Source organism: Aspergillus wentii (assembly GCF_001890725.1).
Source record: "Aspergillus wentii DTO 134E9 unplaced genomic scaffold ASPWEscaffold_6, whole genome shotgun sequence".
NCBI lineage: Eukaryota > Fungi > Ascomycota > Eurotiomycetes > Eurotiales > Aspergillaceae > Aspergillus > Aspergillus wentii.
In genome coordinates, this window is record NW_024467837.1 from 1,404,409 (window position 1) to 1,424,363 (window position 19,955).

At 44.3% G+C, this 19,955-nt stretch overlaps 6 protein-coding genes across 6 annotated transcripts; 3 read left to right on the top strand and 3 right to left on the bottom strand.

Annotated features, from left to right (window-relative positions):
• The first annotated feature begins 157 nt into the window (after positions 1 to 157).
• ASPWEDRAFT_43186 (Chromosome segregation in meiosis protein 3) lies at positions 158 to 1,601 on the top strand. The gene is made up of 3 exons (XM_040835972.1): positions 158 to 571; positions 629 to 707; positions 792 to 1,601. The coding sequence occupies exons 1-3, from the start codon at positions 339 to 341 to the stop codon at positions 1,404 to 1,406; spliced, it is 927 nt and encodes a 308-aa protein (XP_040686797.1). The 5' UTR covers positions 158 to 338; the 3' UTR covers positions 1,407 to 1,601.
• Positions 1,602 to 1,607: 6 nt separating this feature from the next.
• On the bottom strand, positions 1,608 to 3,452 carry ASPWEDRAFT_43187 (RCC1 domain-containing protein). Its single transcript, XM_040835973.1, has 2 exons — positions 2,631 to 3,452; positions 1,608 to 2,575 (listed from the first exon to the last, which is right to left on the bottom strand). Exons 1-2 carry the CDS (start codon positions 3,426 to 3,428, stop codon positions 1,751 to 1,753), a joined length of 1,623 nt encoding a protein of 540 aa, XP_040686798.1. The 5' UTR covers positions 3,429 to 3,452; the 3' UTR covers positions 1,608 to 1,750.
• Positions 3,453 to 4,334: 882 nt separating this feature from the next.
• Positions 4,335 to 5,894, bottom strand: ASPWEDRAFT_114989 (RibD family protein; the record flags this gene model as incomplete). Its single annotated transcript, XM_040828540.1, has 1 exon — positions 4,335 to 5,894. The coding sequence occupies one exon, from the start codon at positions 5,892 to 5,894 to the stop codon at positions 4,335 to 4,337; it is 1,560 nt and encodes a 519-aa protein (XP_040686799.1).
• A 668-nt stretch (positions 5,895 to 6,562) lies between these two features.
• On the bottom strand, positions 6,563 to 10,316 carry nic96 (linker nucleoporin NIC96). Its single transcript, XM_040835974.1, has 6 exons — positions 10,231 to 10,316; positions 9,679 to 10,098; positions 8,922 to 9,588; positions 7,890 to 8,871; positions 7,092 to 7,828; positions 6,563 to 7,025 (listed from the first exon to the last, which is right to left on the bottom strand). The coding sequence occupies exons 2-6, from the start codon at positions 10,074 to 10,076 to the stop codon at positions 6,699 to 6,701; spliced, it is 3,111 nt and encodes a 1,036-aa protein (XP_040686800.1). The 5' UTR covers positions 10,077 to 10,098; positions 10,231 to 10,316; the 3' UTR covers positions 6,563 to 6,698.
• Positions 10,317 to 10,366: 50 nt separating this feature from the next.
• Positions 10,367 to 11,425, top strand: ASPWEDRAFT_43190 (cytochrome c oxidase assembly protein COX16). Its single transcript, XM_040835975.1, has 2 exons — positions 10,367 to 10,854; positions 10,933 to 11,425. Exons 1-2 carry the CDS (start codon positions 10,531 to 10,533, stop codon positions 11,011 to 11,013), a joined length of 405 nt encoding a protein of 134 aa, XP_040686801.1. The 5' UTR covers positions 10,367 to 10,530; the 3' UTR covers positions 11,014 to 11,425.
• A 1,412-nt stretch (positions 11,426 to 12,837) lies between these two features.
• Positions 12,838 to 17,927, top strand: ASPWEDRAFT_53169 (uncharacterized protein; the record flags this gene model as incomplete). The annotated part of the gene is made up of 4 exons (XM_040837841.1): positions 12,838 to 14,508; positions 14,559 to 14,825; positions 16,385 to 16,988; positions 17,140 to 17,927. 4 exons carry the CDS (start codon positions 12,838 to 12,840, stop codon positions 17,925 to 17,927), a joined length of 3,330 nt encoding a protein of 1,109 aa, XP_040686802.1.
• Positions 17,928 to 19,955: the final 2,028 nt, after the last annotated feature.

Sequence of the window (19,955 nt, forward strand, 5' to 3'; positions counted from 1 at the left end):
TTTTCTGACCAATCAAAATCTAGAATTACTATTCCGCCTTGATACAAGCACAGAGTGATGAATATGGCTAGTACATATTATGTAATCCACACTAGTACCACAATGGATTAATTGCAGCCCGCGTTCCCCTACGCGTAGGCACCCAAGTAAGTTATTCGTTAGATATACAGTACCGAGCCCTCGTGGACTGGTTGATCCTTATTCCTTCCAGAGACCCCATACCTATAGGATCTCCCGTTGTTTAATTCCCTGCTCTATGACCTTGGTCCGTTAATACTTAAGGCTGCGTTAATTTCTGGCAACTACAGCAACTGCCATTAATTGCATTTTTGCCTACAATGGAGGAAGACAAATCAGAGCTTTTACAGACATCCTCATTGGATCACTTAGATGATCTTTTTGACTACGATGTTGGACTAGACGATATCTTGCAAGAGGCCCCATCGAAATCGAATGCAAATGCTCCTAAGCCGTCTGTGGCGCCTGAAGCTTCTGGTTTAGGACTGGGTCTGGACGAAGAGGTTAAAGTTTCTAAAAAACGACAACCTGTTGCTAAATTAGACGAAAACCGGTAAGTGAAGCAGTAAGAACATTGGATTTGTGTGATTATACTGATTACTGTTGAAAGATTGCTTTCACAGCGTGGAATCTCAAAATTACGTCACGCAGCTAAAGCGAAGTTGAAGCTTAAGGGCAAAGGGCATGAGGTCTGATGTTTTTTTTCTTTTCTTTTCTTTTTTCTTTGTGCCCGTCGCTTTCTCAGAATAGTAACTAACACAATTCAAACACAGTTCTCTGATGCTGCACGCCTACTCAATTTTTATCAGCTGTGGCTTGATGATCTGTTCCCGCGTGCCAAATTTGCCGATGGCCTAGCTATGATAGAGAAATTGGGGCATTCCAAACGACTACAAACTATGCGAAGGGAATGGATCGAAGAAGAAAAGCCAAAAACACAGACTGATAACCGTCAGAATACACCAGAGAGCCATTCAGTCAGTGAACGTCCTGACGATGCAGCTATAAATGATTTTTACAACCCGAGTTTCACAAACGTCAATAAAAATTTCCCGCCAGACATGGATGGAGTCCTAGCGGGGGAATCGCCAGTGTTTTCTGGTGAGCCTTCGGAGATGCGACGACAGACCGGAGAACAAAACCTGGCGGATCAGGAACTTTTCATGCCACACAAAGACAGAGATGTCCAGCAGGGATTAGAGCAAGCTATGCCTGGAGACGATGAACTGGATGCTCTCTTGAACGAGCATGAGAGTGGAGATCCTGAATTTCACAAACTCCCAACCATTTCAGAAGCCGGGTTACCAGCAAATGGCAAGAGATTTGATGAGGATGATGAACTTGAAGCAATGAATGAACTAGAGACTCTAGGCTCCGTATTTAATTGACATAATATTGACATACATAGTCCATGACAAAGCTTATCATGCATCTGAGCTAACCAAATGTCTAATCGGGAATGACGCCTTTCCCCCTTAGTCTCGTTCGCTTGTTCTTTGATTTATCAGATAAATAACTGATCATCCAGAGAACCCCCCAAATTTTTGGATGGATACCCCAGTTGTCCCCAATCATCTTTAAAGCAGGATAAACCAATGTCTATTATAAACTTAAGTATTATTATTAAGGGTGATCTAGTAAAATTGACTAGTACAAGTCTGGTGGTACATGCTGCACATGATGACTCAAAAGAGAAATAGCAAAAATGCGCGTTGCGTTATTTTACATTTACTTAGACATTTGCAGGCTCCGTCAAAACCGAGAACTGCCCACCAGCACCAGACCAGTTCAACTGCTTGCCACGGACAGCTGTGTTTTCGATAATGGTTGCTACCTCAATATCATCTTGCGTACCCTGTCCTGTCTGATATGTGGCAGAGAAGCCCCAAGACCAGGGACGGCCTTCAGCGTCAATGACAATGGAATGGTCTGAGCCAGCTGCGACAAATTTTGCGTTTATCCCAGGGACTGGTGTGGGCTCGATCAGGATTCTGGGGCGTCCACGCTCGTCCTTGATAACGACGTTATCAGGTAGTGTGTCAATCTTCAGGCCGGTCTGGTAACCGTCTATCCGACCCCATACAAGGCACTGCCCGTCATCCGTGATGCCAAGAGAATGATGAGCCCCACCACAAAGTTGAGTGATCTTCTTTTCAGACAGCGGTCCTACAACCGTGGGATGCACAATAGCAGCTTCATCGTCACCGGCGCTTTCTCGTATGCCTGTTTCCCCGAAGCTGTTCAGACCCCAGGCATAAACCTTACCAGATGCATGCACAGCGAATGAATGGAAAGCACCGCAACTGATGTGCACAATGTTCTTTGGCAGACCAAATTCCCTCGGTTGAAGACCGTTCAGCTTATTACGTTCAATGATACGACGACCCAATTGGTTTTGCTGGCCTGACCCCCAAGAGAAGACAGCGCCTTTGTCATTCAAAGCGAGAACATGATTATCGCCACAGGCCAGATGTTTGATCTTTTTCAAGGATGGGAGGAGAGTTGGAGTCAATTGAACTTTATTGGTGGCGTCGAACCCCAAAATTCCATCGTTACTCTGTAGCGCCGTTAGTTTCATTCGTATCCACTCAACAGGAAGGTCGGAGTCATACTCTGAATGTTCCCCAGCCATAGACCTGGCCTTCATCGGTTAAAGCGAAACTTGAGCTGTCCCCAGCAGCAACTTCAACGAAGACGGTGCCGTCCGGGAACGATTCGCATGGAATGGCAGTCGGAGTCGACTCGTGGGGATTGAGTCCACTATCGTCGTCATCCGAATCGGAATCGCTCTTGTTGTCGTCAATATCTTTGTAACCGCCTTCCCAAGCAGTATCTCTCCCGAGTGCGCCTTGGTCGTTGACGCCCCAAGTAAGGATCTTGTTGTCATGTGTAAGGGCGACACAGTGCATGCCACCCGCTGCAACCTGCACAACACCCACCTTGTCTGCAGGCAAATGTGGGTTCAAGCGCGGCCGCTTCACATCAATGGCATTTTTTGCGGCCCCAAGACCGAGTTCGCCCGAGCTACCCTCACCGCAAACATATACGTTCAGTCGAGTGGTCGGTGCTTGGTTGATGACAACCTTTGGCTTTGGTTTAATAACACGAGGCTGAATTACACGAGCCTTTTTCGGTTCACGTGCCAGCTCCTCATCGCTAGCAACAGCCTTGCGCTTCTTAGTAGGTGCAGCGAGTACGGTACTAGCGGTCTTCGATCCGCGCGGTTTCGTCGGAGCAGTTTTTGTAGCACTAGTCGATTTCACTGTGGTGGTCTTTTTATCACCAGTGCTGGTTTTTGCAGGGCGCCCCTTGGTGGTTGTGACGGTGGCTTTCTTTGTAGCGGTAGCCTTGGTTGTGGTGGAAGCTTTCGCGGCCTTGGGTGCAGCACCCGCAGCTTTTTTTGGCGGCATGGTTGCGCGTTTCTTCGAAACGACTTGGAATGTCAAGAAGAAAGTTGAAATAGAAACAGATGGAGAGATTCTAAAAAAGAAAAAATGGGAGAAAATGGGGGGGGGGAATAAATTTTTTTTGTTGAAAAAAAAAAAAAAAAAAAAAAAAAAAAAAAGGTAAGAAAGAAAGGAGAGGGGAAAAAACGCGATCCTATTGTTGTTGTTGTGTTGCGTTGGGGGCAATAATCAGCACGCGCTAGGACGGGTTTGTCAGAATGTCAAAGAGACCACATTCCACCAATTATTCTGATCGAAACAGTGCATCACAATGAACATGCTCCTATTAAGGTTTGATTCTGATTCTCATTCATATTATGGTCTTTTATTATCCAGGTTTATCATAAACAGAGGACTCCGGGCTTCTGCTGGAGTCCACAAGTAGCTTGGTCCGTCGTGCCCCGAGTCTGTATGTATCCTACCTAGCTTGGTAGATATGCTATTTGATAGGCGTTTAGTGTTCGTTGAAGCTACTATTATAAGCGTAAATAGTAATAGTACATAGTAGTAATAGTAATAATAGGGAAAAAGGCTTGAAGGTAAGTTTGTTTCCCAGGTGGAGATGGATCAGTTAAGACACCACGGTGGTGCCACGCACCAGAGTAGGGTCCTTCTTCAGTCTTCACAGAGGATAGTTCGAGATAAGGGATACAGTCACCAGCAAAGCTAGCATTTCTATCTAGACTTGCGCATATGATTTCCCCCCTTCTGTATTGATATTGAACATTATCATTATTCTCATCTGTCTATCCTCATTCAATCCTGTAGGAAAGAGTCGTGTATAATAATTTGTATATGAAGCCACTCGGAAGCACAATGAATCGCAGTGACATTCCATCTCTATTACCTTCCTTCGGCATTGGCCATATTTCATGTCTCAGGTGGATCAGGTGGAGGTGTTCGGATTTTCCCACACATGATTACATTCTGTCCTAAAGGCGTCCACTTCACGTCTCTGGGGTTTAGAGCGGCATTGGGTTTACCCTGCTCATCGCGTTTCGAATCTGGACTCACCACCACTCCACCACGGCCGAGATACGTGGGGGCAACGGTCACAATGATAGAATCGATGAACTCGGTGTATTCGGGATTCAACAGCTCGCTAAGAACTGTCCCACCGCCTTCGATCATAACGCTCTTGATCCCTTCAGATGCTAAGGCACGAAGAACAGCTTCCCAGCGCAACCGCCAGCTCTGGTTGTATTCCACAATTCGAAGGAAGTCGCCCCCATAACCTTTCAACATCATCAACTTCTGAGGATGAATCTGAGCCCCTGGAGACACAACAACCCAAGGCGCTTTGCCCTTTCCTTCAACCGCTGTCCGTAGCATTCGGCATTCGGGATGAACAGGCCATCTTCCAGTTGGATCGATTACAACAGGTCGTGGTTGCCACATCCTCCCAAGTCCACCATATCCACCAGCCCCCTCGAGCCTACAGTTCAATCCCGGGTTGTCGGCAAGAACAGTCCCAACTCCAACCAGAATTGCATCGTGGCGCGATCTCAAGTAGTGGGTCATCAATTTTGCCTCTGGCCCTGAAAGTACTGTCTGCATTCCTGGAAGCAGTGAAATTTTTGAATCCATAGAAGAAGCGTATGACAATGTAACATGTGGAAATTGGCGCCTTTCATCATGTTTCGGGAGATAGGGTTCCAGGAATTCTAGAGGAAACTGAGGGAATGATAACGTATCCGGTGGTAATGGAGAGTTCGGGTCTGTAAAGGGTTGCCTTGGCCCGGGTGTTACATCTTTATTACCATCAGCACCTTGGATTCTCACAATCCCATGACCTTTCTGGTATTCATAGCCATCATGTGGTACAAGCTTGACTTCTGGATTTTGTATTCGCCATTTCGCTGACACGTTGCGAACATCTGTGACAGTGCAAAACCTCCCTCCTGCTTCGGAGAGTTTGTCGGGTTCGTCCTGGAATTTCGTATAGATAGAGGAAGGCAAAAAGCCTTTAACCGCCTCCTTTCGTGCAAACTCCATCAGCCCCGAGTTTCGCTTGACTTTATCGATGTGGTCCAGATCATGAGAGTGTATGGTGCTGCTACCAGGTGTTCTCGCAATGGTTACTGTTGAATATGCGCCTTCGAACCTAACGACCTTAATCTGAAAGTTGCAGACCCCCCCTTCTCGCACCCTCTTCTTCCGAGGCCTTTTGCCCTCTGGCAATGGACGCGTCTCTGACGTGCGGTGAGTTGGGCGCCGCAGACGACACATGTAGTAGTCTGTAGTGCAATGGCCCTCTTTGCTCGAATTAGACCTCTGCTTAACCCAAACATTATCGATAAACGGCCAGTAAGTCTCAAATTCTTCGAGACTAATCTCAATGGGATCTTTGCATTCGAACATCACTTGACGTATCCTTGCAAGATTTGGTGGATTGTTGAAAAGGCTATAACTGCTTGTGTCTCTGTTCATGGGCCGGGCGATCTCGTATGAGAGGTCACCCGATAGGTCGGTGGTATTATTTGGTGGGCAATGTTCAATTTCTGTTCCTGCCCCCACCCGGAGATTTCGTAGACCGGGGTCATCCATAGAATCATGCGCATTTTGAATCTGTAATTCACCCGGAGGTGCCGGATCTTGTGTTGCGGTGCTATCGTCGGCCATTTCCATGTCCCCATCTGATGCAGCTTCCAATCCGCCCTTTGTCTGCGCTGGGGCTGCCTCGTTCTGAGAGGAATCTACATCAGGATCAGATGATGATGACTTTATACTAGAGTCAGACACTTCCGAAAGCTCATGGTCCATTTCCGCTGAGGCACGCTGTTGATTTACAGCTCAGAAATGCATGTAGCCATGGACCGCCTTGGTTTATGTAGAGTCAGTGTTCATTCGTAGCCTAAATAGCCCAAAGATACCAATTTTATATTAGCAGTGGGATTGACTGTCGAATGTGAACATTGTTAACTCACAGTCAATGAGGGCGTCCTGCTTGTGGAATGCGGCGTCTGTCGCGCTCGTTGACACATACAAACTACGTACAAACTACTCCGTACTGCTGGTGTGGGATACGGCTTGGCACTACTCCACGGAAAAGGTCCGCTTCAGGTACATAGATACTCCGTATCTACGCAATAAAAATTGACCAGAGTTGACGTGACCATAAATTCCTAAACTCTTATTGGATGGGATATTATTCATTCAAAAAGAAAAGTGCAGAATAATTGTACAGCTAGTATTTCCTCCATCAGAATCGTTTTGTCGCAACTTGCTCTGTGCTTAATATGCCCCAATCTCCCCTCCGGCACGAGCAAGAGTATCGTAGACTCTTGGTGGTAGTTTGTATTTGACCATGCCAGAGAAAATCATCAGATCTTTGGCCATAACCAAAAGCTCATCTGCCAAACCTTGCCTAATTTCATTTTCATATGCGCCAGAGCTCAAACGTTCCCTTTCGTGACCAATGCATGTAATGCTCCACATTATAACATGTCCAACATTACGGGAGATGATCGGCGGGAACGATGAAAATGCTTGGGCTGCACTTCGGGTGTAAGGAACTGAGCCTCTGGCCCGTAAGGGAAGGATGTTCAACTCGTTGATAGCCTGCACCAATATCAGAGAAGGGAAAATTTGAGGAATACAAGGAAAAGACGAAAACAAGAAACTTACGTCAAGGGCCGGTGTCCACTTCCCCGCTTCTACTTCTGTCTTCGCCTCCATCATTCGAAGTAACAAACCACATGCGTCACGGTTCACTTGACGGATTCGTTGATAGTACAGAGCATTGGTGTTGTAAAGACCGATCATGTTCTTTGCCAAATCAGCTGGATGTTCGACTGCTGTCAAGCTGAGGCTGCTTCCAGGCTCCACTGGGCCGCTGGGTCCTAGGCCCTGGCTAGGGTTTGTCCTTGGACGCAAAGGCTGCAACTTTAAGACAGAGCCTCCCAGCTCAACAGCCACAGCATCTGATAGCGCTCGGTTGATTGTATCAATAACACGATCGTAATCCTCAGCGAGGTGATACAAGAGAACCGCATCAGCTACCAAGCCCTTGTCATCAGCCACAGCAGCGGCTTGAATTGTAATGGTTTTGAGGAATTGCTCTTGATCAATTAATTTGATCAAGCTGAGTCGTTGTTCAATTGCGCCTTTTATTCTGGTCCCGTCGGATCGTATGTCGCCGAGTAATTTGGCAAAGTCCCTGGTCTCTAAGATGAATTCTCGTAAAGCCTCATGGCAGACGGAAGCCTGAGACTTGCCCAGAGCGCCCGGAAGGTCAGCGTTGAGACATAACAAAGAAAAGTAATCTATGGCAGCCTCCACATATCCAGTGCGAAATTCCCGGGTATACTGTGTGATGAGATAGCCGAAATTTATCTGTGGATACTGTTTCACAGTGAATGATACTGTATGAACTGTTAGCATTTGTTCTCTGCATCCAGGCTTGATATAGATAGGGATACTCACAAATCTCTTCACCTGATGTATAGAAATCAGACACTCGCAGAAGTCCGTAGTATGCCAAGGCAACTGCAAAGTGCACGGCGCTGACAGGGGCATAAGAGCCAAGGTATGAAACCGCCTGCTCGAACATTCCTCCCAGGATTTGTAAGAGGAAGAAAGTTCCATAACCACCGGGACCCTCCTGCCCCTTCCCGAACACCCGTTGCCCGATTTCAGTGATATCGGTTTGAATGTCTTCGAGGCCAAAAACATCGCCCGCAACTTCTTCGGCACGATCGTCCTCTCTGGCTAAGCTGAACTGCAACCACATCCAGTCTTCAACGCTTTGGTTCACTCCTTCCAAGCGTCTGCGGCTAAGTTCACAACGTCCAATAATCTTGTAACATGCCATTCGGTAAGGATCAACTGTGTTATCAGGTGCATTACGCGATCGCTGTTGGTACTCGCCGTTTATTTTCTGCTGCAAATCTCTCGGTAGTCGTCGGTTTTGTGCATAAGTTGTCATATATGTTACGAACTTGTGATCCAGTGACCGGAAACCAGGATCTTGACTTACATACTCCGCCGCCTCGGTAATAAACCCACACCGAAGAAGGTAGAATATGAGAATCCAGCAGTAGTCTTCACCGACCATTTGAAGCTCAGTTCCGTCAGGCGCAAGATCTTTTCTTGCAGCTCGAAGGCGAATGTAAGCACGAATCTTGTTGATTACCGTCGGTATGCCTCCAAGTTGCGCTTCCCGAGGATTTTTGGCAATCACATTTTCGACCTCGTGATAAAATATGCTTTCAAGGAATGATCTGGACCCATCAACAACTCTTTTCCTTAGGCCAATAGCTCGGCGCGAATTAGGGGTTTCGTCAAGGTAATCTTCAGAAAACTGTCGCTCCCGTATGGCACCAGGGTCCGAAAAACTTGCGATATTTGGGTTCTCCTTAGTGATGCTTATCAGGGCTTGATAGGCATCGAACAACTGACGAGGGACCTTAAGAAAATCAGTTGATCTGAATAAACAATTCTGGTATTATAACTTACATCACCACCTGCATGCTTTTCAACATCGGAAAATTCATGGAATATTGGGAAGGTTCGCTCTTGGAGTCTAGCGGAGTTCAAAAGCTGAACCTTATCGGCATAATGACCCATTTTCTCCCGCAAAAACCGGACATCTGGACCATGAGTGCCTGGCCCGTCGTTGCGTTCACTGGAGTCTTCGAAAAGCTGAGGCTTGGCCAGCCCAGTACCAGGAGTTCCTATGACCGACTTTTCCAGGCCTGAGCGTCCAAAAACACTCCTGCGAGAAATCCCCAAAGGACCTTGGGGCGCTGTGGTCCCCATTTGTTTGGTTTGTCTCGTTGAACGACCAAATGAACCCCGTGCAGTTGCCCCCAGGGAATCTTCCGTATTGTCTTCCTTCTGCGCTAGCCCAAAATGCTGGAAGATTTTCTGGCGCTGCTCCTCCCAGTTCATGTCCACTTTTTCTTCCAAGAATGTATCAAAATCCCTGTGAGCCCTGGAAAGACTTTCAGAGACCATCACTTGTCGGCCACGTTGCTGTATGTTTCTCAAGAACTTTTGATTATCTGGATCAAATATCTCTTGCTCTTTGGAAGGAAATGCAATGGAAGCTTGAGGGTCCAAAGCTTTGAGGTCCCGTAATGCATGCCCTGGTGAAATACCTGACGCGGCTAGCAGATAATGACTGCAGACCCCAAAATGCAAAAGCAAAAAAAAAACATCAGTAGTGTCCACTTAGAACGCATGAGCAAGATAGAGGCATATGGTTACTCACGCCTTGGTATTTGGACCATGCTGGTGGGAATCCTTGAGCCCACCAGTACCAAGCTCTCTTGCTTTCCTCCGAATATCATCAAGTCCCAGCTGAAGACTGGGTAGCTCTTCAAAGCTGTTGTTTTGCCCTACTTCAGACAATGGTCTCTTTTTCCCACGTTCTAGTAGGCTGTTGAAAAATGCAGGCTGAGTCGTTTGAATAGGAGGTCGTGCGGATTGTTGTGGCGCTTGCGATTGTGCCCCGAAAAGAGAGTTTGTTGGAGCAGCCTCGGTGTTTGAGTTATTTCCTAATAAGCTCGTTGGATTATTTGAAGAAAATATGCTCGCTGGTTGCTGCGGTGTTGTCGAGGCCCCTAGACCACCTCCCCCGAACAAGGAGCTGGTGTTTGTGGGATTCATCGAGTTGAGCACAGTTTCAGTTCTAAGAAAACCAGAATGTTAGATAGTGATTATTTCTGTAATATATTATTTCACAAGCTATGGTTGTGCAAGAAGAAGGGGGGGGTGTTTTGTTGACAGTGGGCTAAGTAACTTGGAATAGGATAACTCTCACCCTTTCAGAAATAAATGATATCAGGAAATAAGTGGTCAAGAATACTGTCAGTGACTTCTTTCTATGGTTGTTACCTGACAATCTTGTTTATAAAGTCGCGGCATAACACTACATCCGAAATTCACCATCGACAGCTTACCGGAATAATCTTTTTACCGACAGTTTCCTCCCCACGGAGTAGTTCCTTCCATTCATCATTTCTGCCTCAGGCTTGGGGTTGAACCTTCCGGTCACTGCCCTATATCATGCCACATTGGTTTGCGACAATAAGCTGCTGGGCCTCTTCAAATCCGCTATAAAATGCCCGTCTTTCAAGCCAAAACTTTCCGGCGTACAACAACGGCATCGTCGTCTCTTGGAGAACGCATTGGTGCCGTATACAGATCCAAGCTACCCAGCCACCCGTTCCTTCTTTTTGGTCTTCCATTTGTTGCAATTATCGTCGCTGGATCTTTTGCTTTGACACCTGCTGCTGCTCTCAGATACGAGCGCTATGACCGGAAAGTACAGCAAATGACTCAAGAGGAAGCCATGGACCTCGGGCTCAAAGGCGCTGACGGAGAAGACGGGATCAAGAGAAACCCACGACGAAGAATCATAGGAGATGAACGAGAAGAATACTATGTGAGTCTCATTCCCTTCCTAGGATGGTTATCTTAGTCATCAAACTCCGTTATAATGAGTTACTAACATATTCCCCAGAGGCTTATGGCCAAAGATTTAGACAACTGGGAGCAGAAACGCGTCCAAAGGTTCAAGGGCGAACCAGACGGGAAACTGTAAAACTGCATTTTGATTTCTGAATCAGTATTGCTCCAATATCACTTATATCGGAATACATGTTCCACATCTTTCGATTTGACTCGATTTCCTTCGGCCTTGAACATCATATTATATCGGTCAATCCCAGTGCTTTTTATGTTTGCCGGAGAACCAATTACCTTTGTCCAGCCCGACTGTATTCTACTTTACCAAAACATATTAGCGGTGGCAGCCGGCATACCCGCCGCCCTTTTGATACCTGATTCGCAGATGATTTTTTTAACGAGTTGGCGTGGTGTTCGTCAAACGAAACCAATCCCAGATACATACCAGGCCCTATCATAGTTTGGCTGAACATATACAATACACCTGAAAATAAAATAAAATAAAATAAAATAAAATAAAATAAAATAAAACCCATTATGATAGCGACTATTTGTCGCAGGAAGTCAACTAACTATAAATCGGTCTTGTGCCCGATATCCCCGTAAGAGATAGTGACCCTGGGAGAGACAGCACTATGCATGTACTAGTGTGGTGCCGAACAGATCTCTTCTCCTGCCAGTTTACATTGGATTTGGTTACTTGCACACTCGAGAGATTTTGAGTTTAATATAGCTCACGTAGGAAGGGACCAGTAAGCAAAAGCTTTTCTGAGGAATTCGAGCAGCAGTCTGTCTGTGTGTAAACTAAGACCAATGATCTAGGTAGGTACCTTCCTAGGTACTACCTACTAGGTAGGCAGTCAGGCGCTGCAGCGAAATATTGACATCATTGAAACAGAGCAGGCTATGAAATGTTGAAATTGTGGGAATTCTCTTGTATGTACGTTACTACGTCAGACTGGAGCACTATCACTACCGGTAGTAGGTGGGCTAGTTATGGACAAATAATTCAGGTTTGAAATAGGTAGGTATGTATTAGTTAGTATGGATGTACTTAGCTAAGTAGGTAGCAACATGGGTACTCAAATCAATTAATCAACCAGACAATTAAAAGATAATAACAACCATAAATCAACATCCATGGCGCCTTTTCATACATAACAGTCCCTCTAAATAGTAAATGGTTATGGTCTCTTGCCACTGTGATCACTTCCAGGTTCCTTTGATAGTTATGGTTATTTGAAATGAGATCCAGAACGGGCGCTGCAGCATGGGGTTTTCTGCACACCTTGCCGCCTCCGACCGACCCCCATAACGTCATATCCAGAGGACACCACTTTCAAATTTCTTCGCCCTCCATAATTCGCCTCCCCCGTCAGACATTTCTCGGTTGTAACCCGTTCCTCTGCTTCGACTGGCGGCGGTGGATCGGTGATATCAACCAAACCCCCTCTTCCCCCCACTCTTCTTTGCCAACCTTCGATTGGCCCAGTGACTGACTGCTGGTGTACGATCGGGACCCCCCTTATGTGAGCAAAGTTGCCCTTCTGGCCAGAATTTCGTCTGTTCATCGCGTTCATCCCATTATCTCTTCTATCTCCCATTTCCCATTCTATTGGCACAGCAGTTACCAGACTGTGAGATATTTGCCATCTACATTCTCAACTCCTAACACTTCTTGAAGTCAGTCCTTGAACCCTCAGTCACCCGGATTACTCCTTCAATCGCTTGGAATATCGATTTAGAGAGTTTGGGGTTGTTTCCCTCTCGTGATTGTGTGGCTTTCATGAACTAATCTGCGGGCTTGCATGCTCTGGGTCATATTTTGACCAAAGGCAGAGTCTCGGGCCTCAAAGTCGCCGAGCACCTTTTTCTTGTTTAGGTATTAAGCTCGATATGGAAAACTGGCCCTGCTCTTAGAAGTGTGTCTGAAATCCGTGACTTTGACCCGGAGGACAGGATGTCTGCTATGACAGGCCCGAGGCATTCACCTTCATCTCCATGGCCTCAAGAGTCACCCAACCATCAAGTTGCCAATGCCTCGACCCCAGCGTCCCTACTGCCAAAACGAGATCCGAATTCGTCTCCCCACAATTCGAATCCCCATCCACATCTTACGCCTGAGCTCTCGAGCCCGAATTATTTTGCTATAAATGTCGAAAATTCCAACAGCTTTTCAAACCCGAAACAAGGGATTCATGCTAAACTAAACTGGGATACTCTCGCATCCAATCAAACATCTACTTCTAGTCCAAGACCGCAGGTGCTATCCCAGAAGACTGTGCTTGAAGGATATATGGATCTTCCGAAAAAACAACCTGGGAGTGATGAGCATAAGGGCTCAGTAACCCACGCCCTGCCCTGGAATTGCGAATCTCAAAGACTTGCTGAACAAAAATCCTCGCACCCCCTTCATCTGGGCCAAAAATTTCTTCCCAACAGCAAGAGGAATTCCTTAACGGGGGAGAACACAGATAGTCGCCCACAGTCATTCAGCTTGTTGCCGCAGAATTCATCACACCCAATACCCAATCAGCCTTCTCAAGGACTTCAGGAGGGGCTACAAGATCGCAAGTCATTTCTCTCAGGTCACCCCTCTCACTATGCGGCTCCGAAGTTTGGTTCCCATGAGCCTCCTGCGACTTCGGGACAGATGACGCCTCAAAATAATAGCGCTGTTTCAATTGAACGCTGCGCGGAGTTACTTAAATCAGTGCAGCATGATGTCATGCTCCTGGATGTGCGGCCTTATGCACATTTTGCACAGGCTAATATAACAGGAGCGTTGAATCTTTGCATCCCAACAACTCTACTCAAGCGTCCATCCTTTAACGTACAAAAGCTTGGAAACACATTCACAGATGAAGCCGATAAAAGAAGTTTTGCGAGATGGAAACATTGCCGCTATATTGTTGTTTACGATGCCACCACGGTCGATATGAAAGACGCAGCACCGCTCCTGAACGTATTAAAGAAATTTACAGCCGAGGGATGGAGTGGTGATGGATCATTTCTTCGTGGTGGTTTTAAGGCTTTTTTGAACCGCTTCCCAAATCTAGTGAAACAGCAAGGGCCGCAGATGGCTGGTTCGTCTCCGAAGAAGCCAACTTCAATGCATATTAGCCTTCCGTCGGTCGCTCCAATTGCTGGGGGTTGTGCCTTGCCAGAATCATCTTCTGCTACCATTCCTTTTTTTGGAAACATCCGTCAGCATATGGATCTTGTAGGCGGTGTCGGACAAATGCCTCTCCAAGTCCCAGAACAATTAACGGAATCGAGGAGGCAGCGCCTTCCTCTTTGGCTACGTGAAGCGTCAGACCCCTATGATAAAGGGCGAAATGTCTCTGAGAAGTTTTTGGGTCTTGAAAAGACAGAGCTAGAGCGTATGAAGCAAGCTTTATCATATGACAAATATGCCGATAATACTTCGACCAAGAAATTCCGCGTCGCAGGAATTGAAAAAGGCACGAAAAATAGATACAATGATATCTATCCGTTTGATCATTCCCGAGTCCGGCTAAAGGGGGTGCCCCATGGCGACTGCGATTATGTGAATGGAAACCACATGAAGGCTGAGTATAGCAATAAAACATACATAGCTACACAAGCTCCTGTTCCTGACACTTTCAATGTGAGTTTCTAGCATTGCTCTTGTACGCATATTTCTGACACATGTCTCAGGATTTCTGGCGCGTTGTTTGGGAGCAAGACGTCAGGCTTATCATTTCCCTCACCGCTGAAGTTGAAAGAGGACAAGTCAAGTGTAATCCTTATTGGGAATCAGGAAATTATGGACATCTTCAGGTCAAAAACTTTTCTCAAAGACATATATATATGAACTCGCCGGGTTCAAAACAGCACAGCCCCGATCTTAGCATGCCAGCTCTGGATGCGGAGAAGTTTTCTGATGAGCGTACAAATGAGACCTCAGAAAACCCATGCATCATTGTCAGGCACTTCGGCTTGTCACACTCTGCTTTCCCATTCCAACCACTGCGAGAAGTGACACAATTACAATATCCGTATTGGCCCGACTTTGGTACTACTTCGCAGCCCGCTCATCTTCTAAAATTAGTTGAGCAGTGTGATTATGTCACTAGGACAACAAGCAACATCAAGTTCAGCGCCCATGATGCTGAACCGAAGGGTGAGCGGCCAGTTTTGGTACACTGCAGTGCGGGCTGTGGACGCACTGGTACTTTTTGCACGGTTGATAGTGTCCTAGACATGCTCAAACGTCAGCGCTCAGAGAACAAAGCGCATTTGCCCGTGATTCCCCATGAAAACCCCGAGGGCAGGTGGATCCACGATGAGAAACTGGATCTCATTGCAAAGACTGTGGCAGATTTCCGAACTCAACGACCGAGTATGATACAAAACCTCAGTCAGTTCGTTTTGTGCTATGAAAGCGTCTTAGAATGGGTGGTCTCGCAGCTGCCAGAAGACGCTAGATCAGAGTAAATGAAGCGTCTTTTTATCTGAAGCATTAACAATGATACACAATACCCATTGTCGTGGATGAAACCAGGCAGGTTCACATTCTCAGTTCTCATGCAAATAATCTAGCTATACGATCTGGTTTTAGCTATGCCATGCATCCATGTATGCATTCCTGGGCGTTATTAATTTGAGTCTGAATTGGGCGTTGGGAGGGAAGGAGATGGGAGTTAATATATATTTCAATTGATTTGTATTTGTGCTCTATTAGTATTTTGTCGGCCAGGAGAGTGGTGCAAAGAGAGAGAGAGAGAGAGAGAGAGAGAATAAATTAAAGAATAAAAAAAAAGGGGGGGGGTAATACATTATACCAGTATGCGGTCTTGATAAGAATCGACTTAATAAAATGATAGAGGGCAGAAAAGAAAAGTTCATCAAGTGCAATAATGATGGATGACAAAACCTATAGAGGCTAACTACATTCCATTGGTTTATCATTCATATTCCTTTGATGATCTGTTGTAAAGTTTTTAACATACTAACCTTTGTAGGCAACCTAAGTACTGCCTCATGTTTGGCCCATGCTTCTGCCTATAACCTAGCTACCTAACTACCTAGATACTCTCCTACCTACCTGACATATACGACACCAACAACTTTTTCACGGCCAGGCAACAATGGCGGTCGGTGCCTTGGGAGACTGGACCCCCCACCAACATATATTTTTACCAGAGTGCCCACCTCAGTCTGAGTATTTGTTCTTGAACGATATATGATCACAGCCAGGGATTTTTATCATTCCGGGTTGCATAAGTTTGGTGTCAGATGATCCTCTATACTTGCTTGCGAAAGATTTACTGTTAACTGCACCTGATTGAACGATGCTCCTGAATCTTCCCCCAGAGCTTATCCAGCTCGTGCTCCAAAATGCCAATACACCTACATACCTGCAGGCTTCTTTATCCTGTCGAACTCTTTATGAAATTGCCTCCAATTGCCGAGAAGTTGTTCTGCATCATCTATACCAGACACCCGGGTTGAACCCAGACGTCGGGTTGTCCGAGACCAAGCAACTATTTCGAATACTCATGGAACGCTCGTCCAAGCAATTATACGGGGCCCAATTCCGTGCCAACTGCAAGACTTTTCGTTTCGAGACAGAGGCGATTGAAGTTCGAGCTTCTTCTCTTGCACTTTCTGGTGACTTGAAACTCGTACTTGTTGTCCGAGGCCAACCCAAAGTTCATCTCTTCCATATCGATGACCAAGAAATTTCCTATAATGGCACACTGAAATCACCGTGGACTCATACAGGAGCAGTAGAAGTGCTCAAGACGACTTTTGATGGAGATGGCGGTATTTACACTCTTCAACGTTTTAGGCCTACGATAGACGAAGATGATCCAGCCGCGGAGCACCCATTCGTCAAGCATGCCTTGCAATCGAGTCCGAGTGGAATGATTTATCTTGTTCATCATGAGCCTAAGAATCCGCATGGCAGAGTTCGGATGTGTGCTTTCCCAGACCACGTCGACTACGAACCTTTGGCTTTTGCTGTTGCTGATCAAGGGACCTTTGCGGTTTCCTGGCAGCATGTCCGTGAGAGCAGCGAAAACGAGATTATTCTATACACATTACTTCCGGAGTCAAGTGAAGATGCATCAGGAATAGTCGGTTAGTTACACTTTGTCGTTGCCTCCCCCATCGACTGCCTTTTGTTTTTAATCCAACCACCGTTACTGACACGGCATAGAGCTCAGCTATGACTCTCGTGTTCTCTTAAATCAAAATGACCAGCGCGTCGATAATGGCGAGTCTCTTCAAGCAAGATTATCCAACAGTCACTTTCACTACGATAAGGGGCCCATTACAGACCTTACTTTCAATGACAGATCAAGCCAGTTGCTCTATCACTATCGAGCGCAGGCACTGTATGGGTCTTTCCAGAGGCTTAATACATCATCTTTCTCGACCAAACCAAAGTTTCACGAGAATTCGTGCATGGTGCAATTCTCGGACTCCTTGAGTCTTCTTTTCTCAATTGCGATCCCTTTCTTTGGGAACCATGAGACATGTTTACATAATGGCCATCGGATGTGCCATTGGCAGTATCTCACTCTTGGAATAGCAACACACCGAGAAGAAAATTGGACTGTGGCATGTTTATTGAAATCCGAAGCTCTTTGTCGAGCTCGCAACTGTGGTCATGTTTTAAACCTTGAACGTGGGCGACGGTTTTCCGACTGGAAGATAGTCGCGCGGCTTTGGGGATTTCAGGACCCGGTAAACTCACTTGGTAGTCTCGTCGCATTTTCTAACCGGGGAACCCGTATTGCTGTCGCCAATTGGAATGTCATTTATGTTTGGGCCCTGGAACCAGAGGCACTAATTGAAGAAAACGCAAATGGTTTCTACCCCCTGAATTTTCGCTCGTCAAGTTCGGGGATGATCGAGTTGCGACCCATTGTTCTCCAAGTGGGCGCCGTGTGCTTCAAGCTACGGTTTATGAACGGAGAGGATAAGCTGGTGGTGATTACAGATCGCGGGGTGATGTCCTGGGATCTTGGCCCACTGGGCAAAGGGGAACGAACCATTCATCAATTGGCCATTTGAAGATCTTTAAAGATATTCTTGAGACCCCGAGGGATCAAGAGGTATGATACCCAGCTTAGGAGGCAAAGACCTTTTCTGAGATGAGAAGCTGAATTTATGTATATTAGTGGGTGGTCAGCAGCGTAAAGGAATTTTCAGCGTAAAGGAAAAAGATGAATATTTAATATTTTTGAAGCTATATAAACCGCCTAAAATGCCTAAATTGTCTGAAAATCGTGATGAATATATTAATGAGGTATATAAAGCTGCTTATCTTAAGAAAAAACTAAATATTATAAAGATTATATAAGAATATAGTATTCCCTACTGTACACTACATGGCTACCTTAATAATTAAAGAAAGCCTTATATAGCTTAAATCCCTATAAATAAAACACTTAATCAGTATTAGGAGGTAGCTCTAGTTAAATAGCTTACTGTTACAGCACCTTTATCAGTGACTGTATCAGGCAGAATAAGGCAGTTAAGGGGAATAGATATTCTTATTATAGAGAATTATGATTTGCTATTATAACTCTCTCTACAGCCACTATTTTATAATACTGCCACACTCATATAATTAACTACTATCTACTATTACTAAGACATAGTATATAGTATATAACTACTATTAGGACTACTATTAAGATAGTATATAGAATAGTATACTAGTAAAGGATATATAAGGATACTCACTCTATATACTTAGATAATTCTTTATAATTAATTAAAGTTATTAATCTTATAATTCCTATTTTAATTACTACTTTAAATTATTCTACCTACTTATTTATATATCTCTTACTTAATTAAGAAGTATATATATTTCTTAGCCTTACTTCTCTCTTTAACTACTATACTATATTTTTAAGTACTATAGCTTATAGGAGCACCCTATTACTATTAATGCCCTTAGATTAGGGTCACAGGTTAGTATTCCCAGGCTTAACTCACAGGTTACAGGTTAGGTACCATTGTAAGATCCCAGGGTGTGACACTTACTTATATATATAATATATACCTTCCTGTCACTATTATACTACTTTAGGAATAGGTAAACCTTACTATATAGTATATTAATCCTAAATAATATATTAATTACTTATAGGTATATCACTTTATAAAAAGACTTCTAGAGCTTTAATTACGCCCAGTAGTCTAGAAAATAAAGGAGAAAAGTGATTAGAGATAGAGGATATTAGATAGCTTTAATTTTAGTATAATTAGCTTTAAGCTTACTCTATTAGGTCCTTACTTACCTAGTATATAACTTTAATAAATATAGCTTTTAACTAGGCTAAGGAAAGGTATAAAAAGTGCTTAGTATAAAGGGGAAAGTCCCTAATCTTATTAAAGCTAAGTATATAGAGAATATAACTATACTTAAATATATTACTATAAATAGTTAGATTATAACTCTACTTTTTATATTTTAAAGGTAAGAAATTTATAGAGTTATAGTTTAAAGAAGGGCTACTAAACTACTATACTATAGTCTTTAAGAAAGGCTATATAAATAAAAAGCTAGCAGTTAAATAGCTTTATAAATTCTATAATAAGATAAAAGATTATATAAAAAAGGGAGAAAAATATATTCTTATCTTTAATAGCTATATAGCTTATTAAATAGTTAAATTCTTACTACTTTATAAGACTTATAAGATCCTTCCCTTCTACTTTAGACCTTATATAACTTATCTCCACTAACTACTTAATAGAAAGCCTTTTCTTATATATAAAATATATTTTAAAGTATAAATAACCTTATTATTAGTGTGTCACACGAGTCGAGTTCGAGTAGAGATTTAGGACTCGACTTGTAAGTTAAGTTGGAAGGTAGGACTTAAACTCATTACTTAAAACTTATAAGTTTTACTTATATACTAAGATAATTCCTAAATCTGAACTTAAACTCACCTTATTACTTAAACTCTACTCATTACTTATAAGTTTAACTTATTTATCCTAAAATAGACTAGTATAATATAGACTATAATAGTATTATAATACTGACTAAGCTAGGTACCTAATATAAAGTATTATATTTCT

Coding starts and splice junctions, on each gene's coding strand:
- ASPWEDRAFT_43186 (XM_040835972.1), top strand. CDS start 339: ATGGAGGAAGACAAATCAGAGCTTTTACAGACATCCTCATTGGATCAC. Junction 572..628: donor GCTAAATTAGACGAAAACCG/GTAAGTGAAGCA, acceptor TACTGTTGAAAG/ATTGCTTTCACAGCGTGGAA. Junction 708..791: donor TTAAGGGCAAAGGGCATGAG/GTCTGATGTTTT, acceptor ATTCAAACACAG/TTCTCTGATGCTGCACGCCT.
- ASPWEDRAFT_43187 (XM_040835973.1), bottom strand. CDS start 3,428: ATGCCGCCAAAAAAAGCTGCGGGTGCTGCACCCAAGGCCGCGAAAGCT. Junction 2,576..2,630: donor ATGGCTGGGGAACATTCAGA/GTATGACTCCGA, acceptor ACGGCGCTACAG/AGTAACGATGGAATTTTGGG.
- nic96 (XM_040835974.1), bottom strand. CDS start 10,076: ATGAATCCCACAAACACCAGCTCCTTGTTCGGGGGAGGTGGTCTAGGG. Junction 9,589..9,678: donor CATGGTCCAAATACCAAGGC/GTGAGTAACCAT, acceptor TGGGGTCTGCAG/TCATTATCTGCTAGCCGCGT. Junction 7,829..7,889: donor TACATCAGGTGAAGAGATTT/GTGAGTATCCCT, acceptor CAGTTCATACAG/TATCATTCACTGTGAAACAG.
- ASPWEDRAFT_43190 (XM_040835975.1), top strand. CDS start 10,531: ATGCCCGTCTTTCAAGCCAAAACTTTCCGGCGTACAACAACGGCATCG. Junction 10,855..10,932: donor ATGAACGAGAAGAATACTAT/GTGAGTCTCATT, acceptor CATATTCCCCAG/AGGCTTATGGCCAAAGATTT.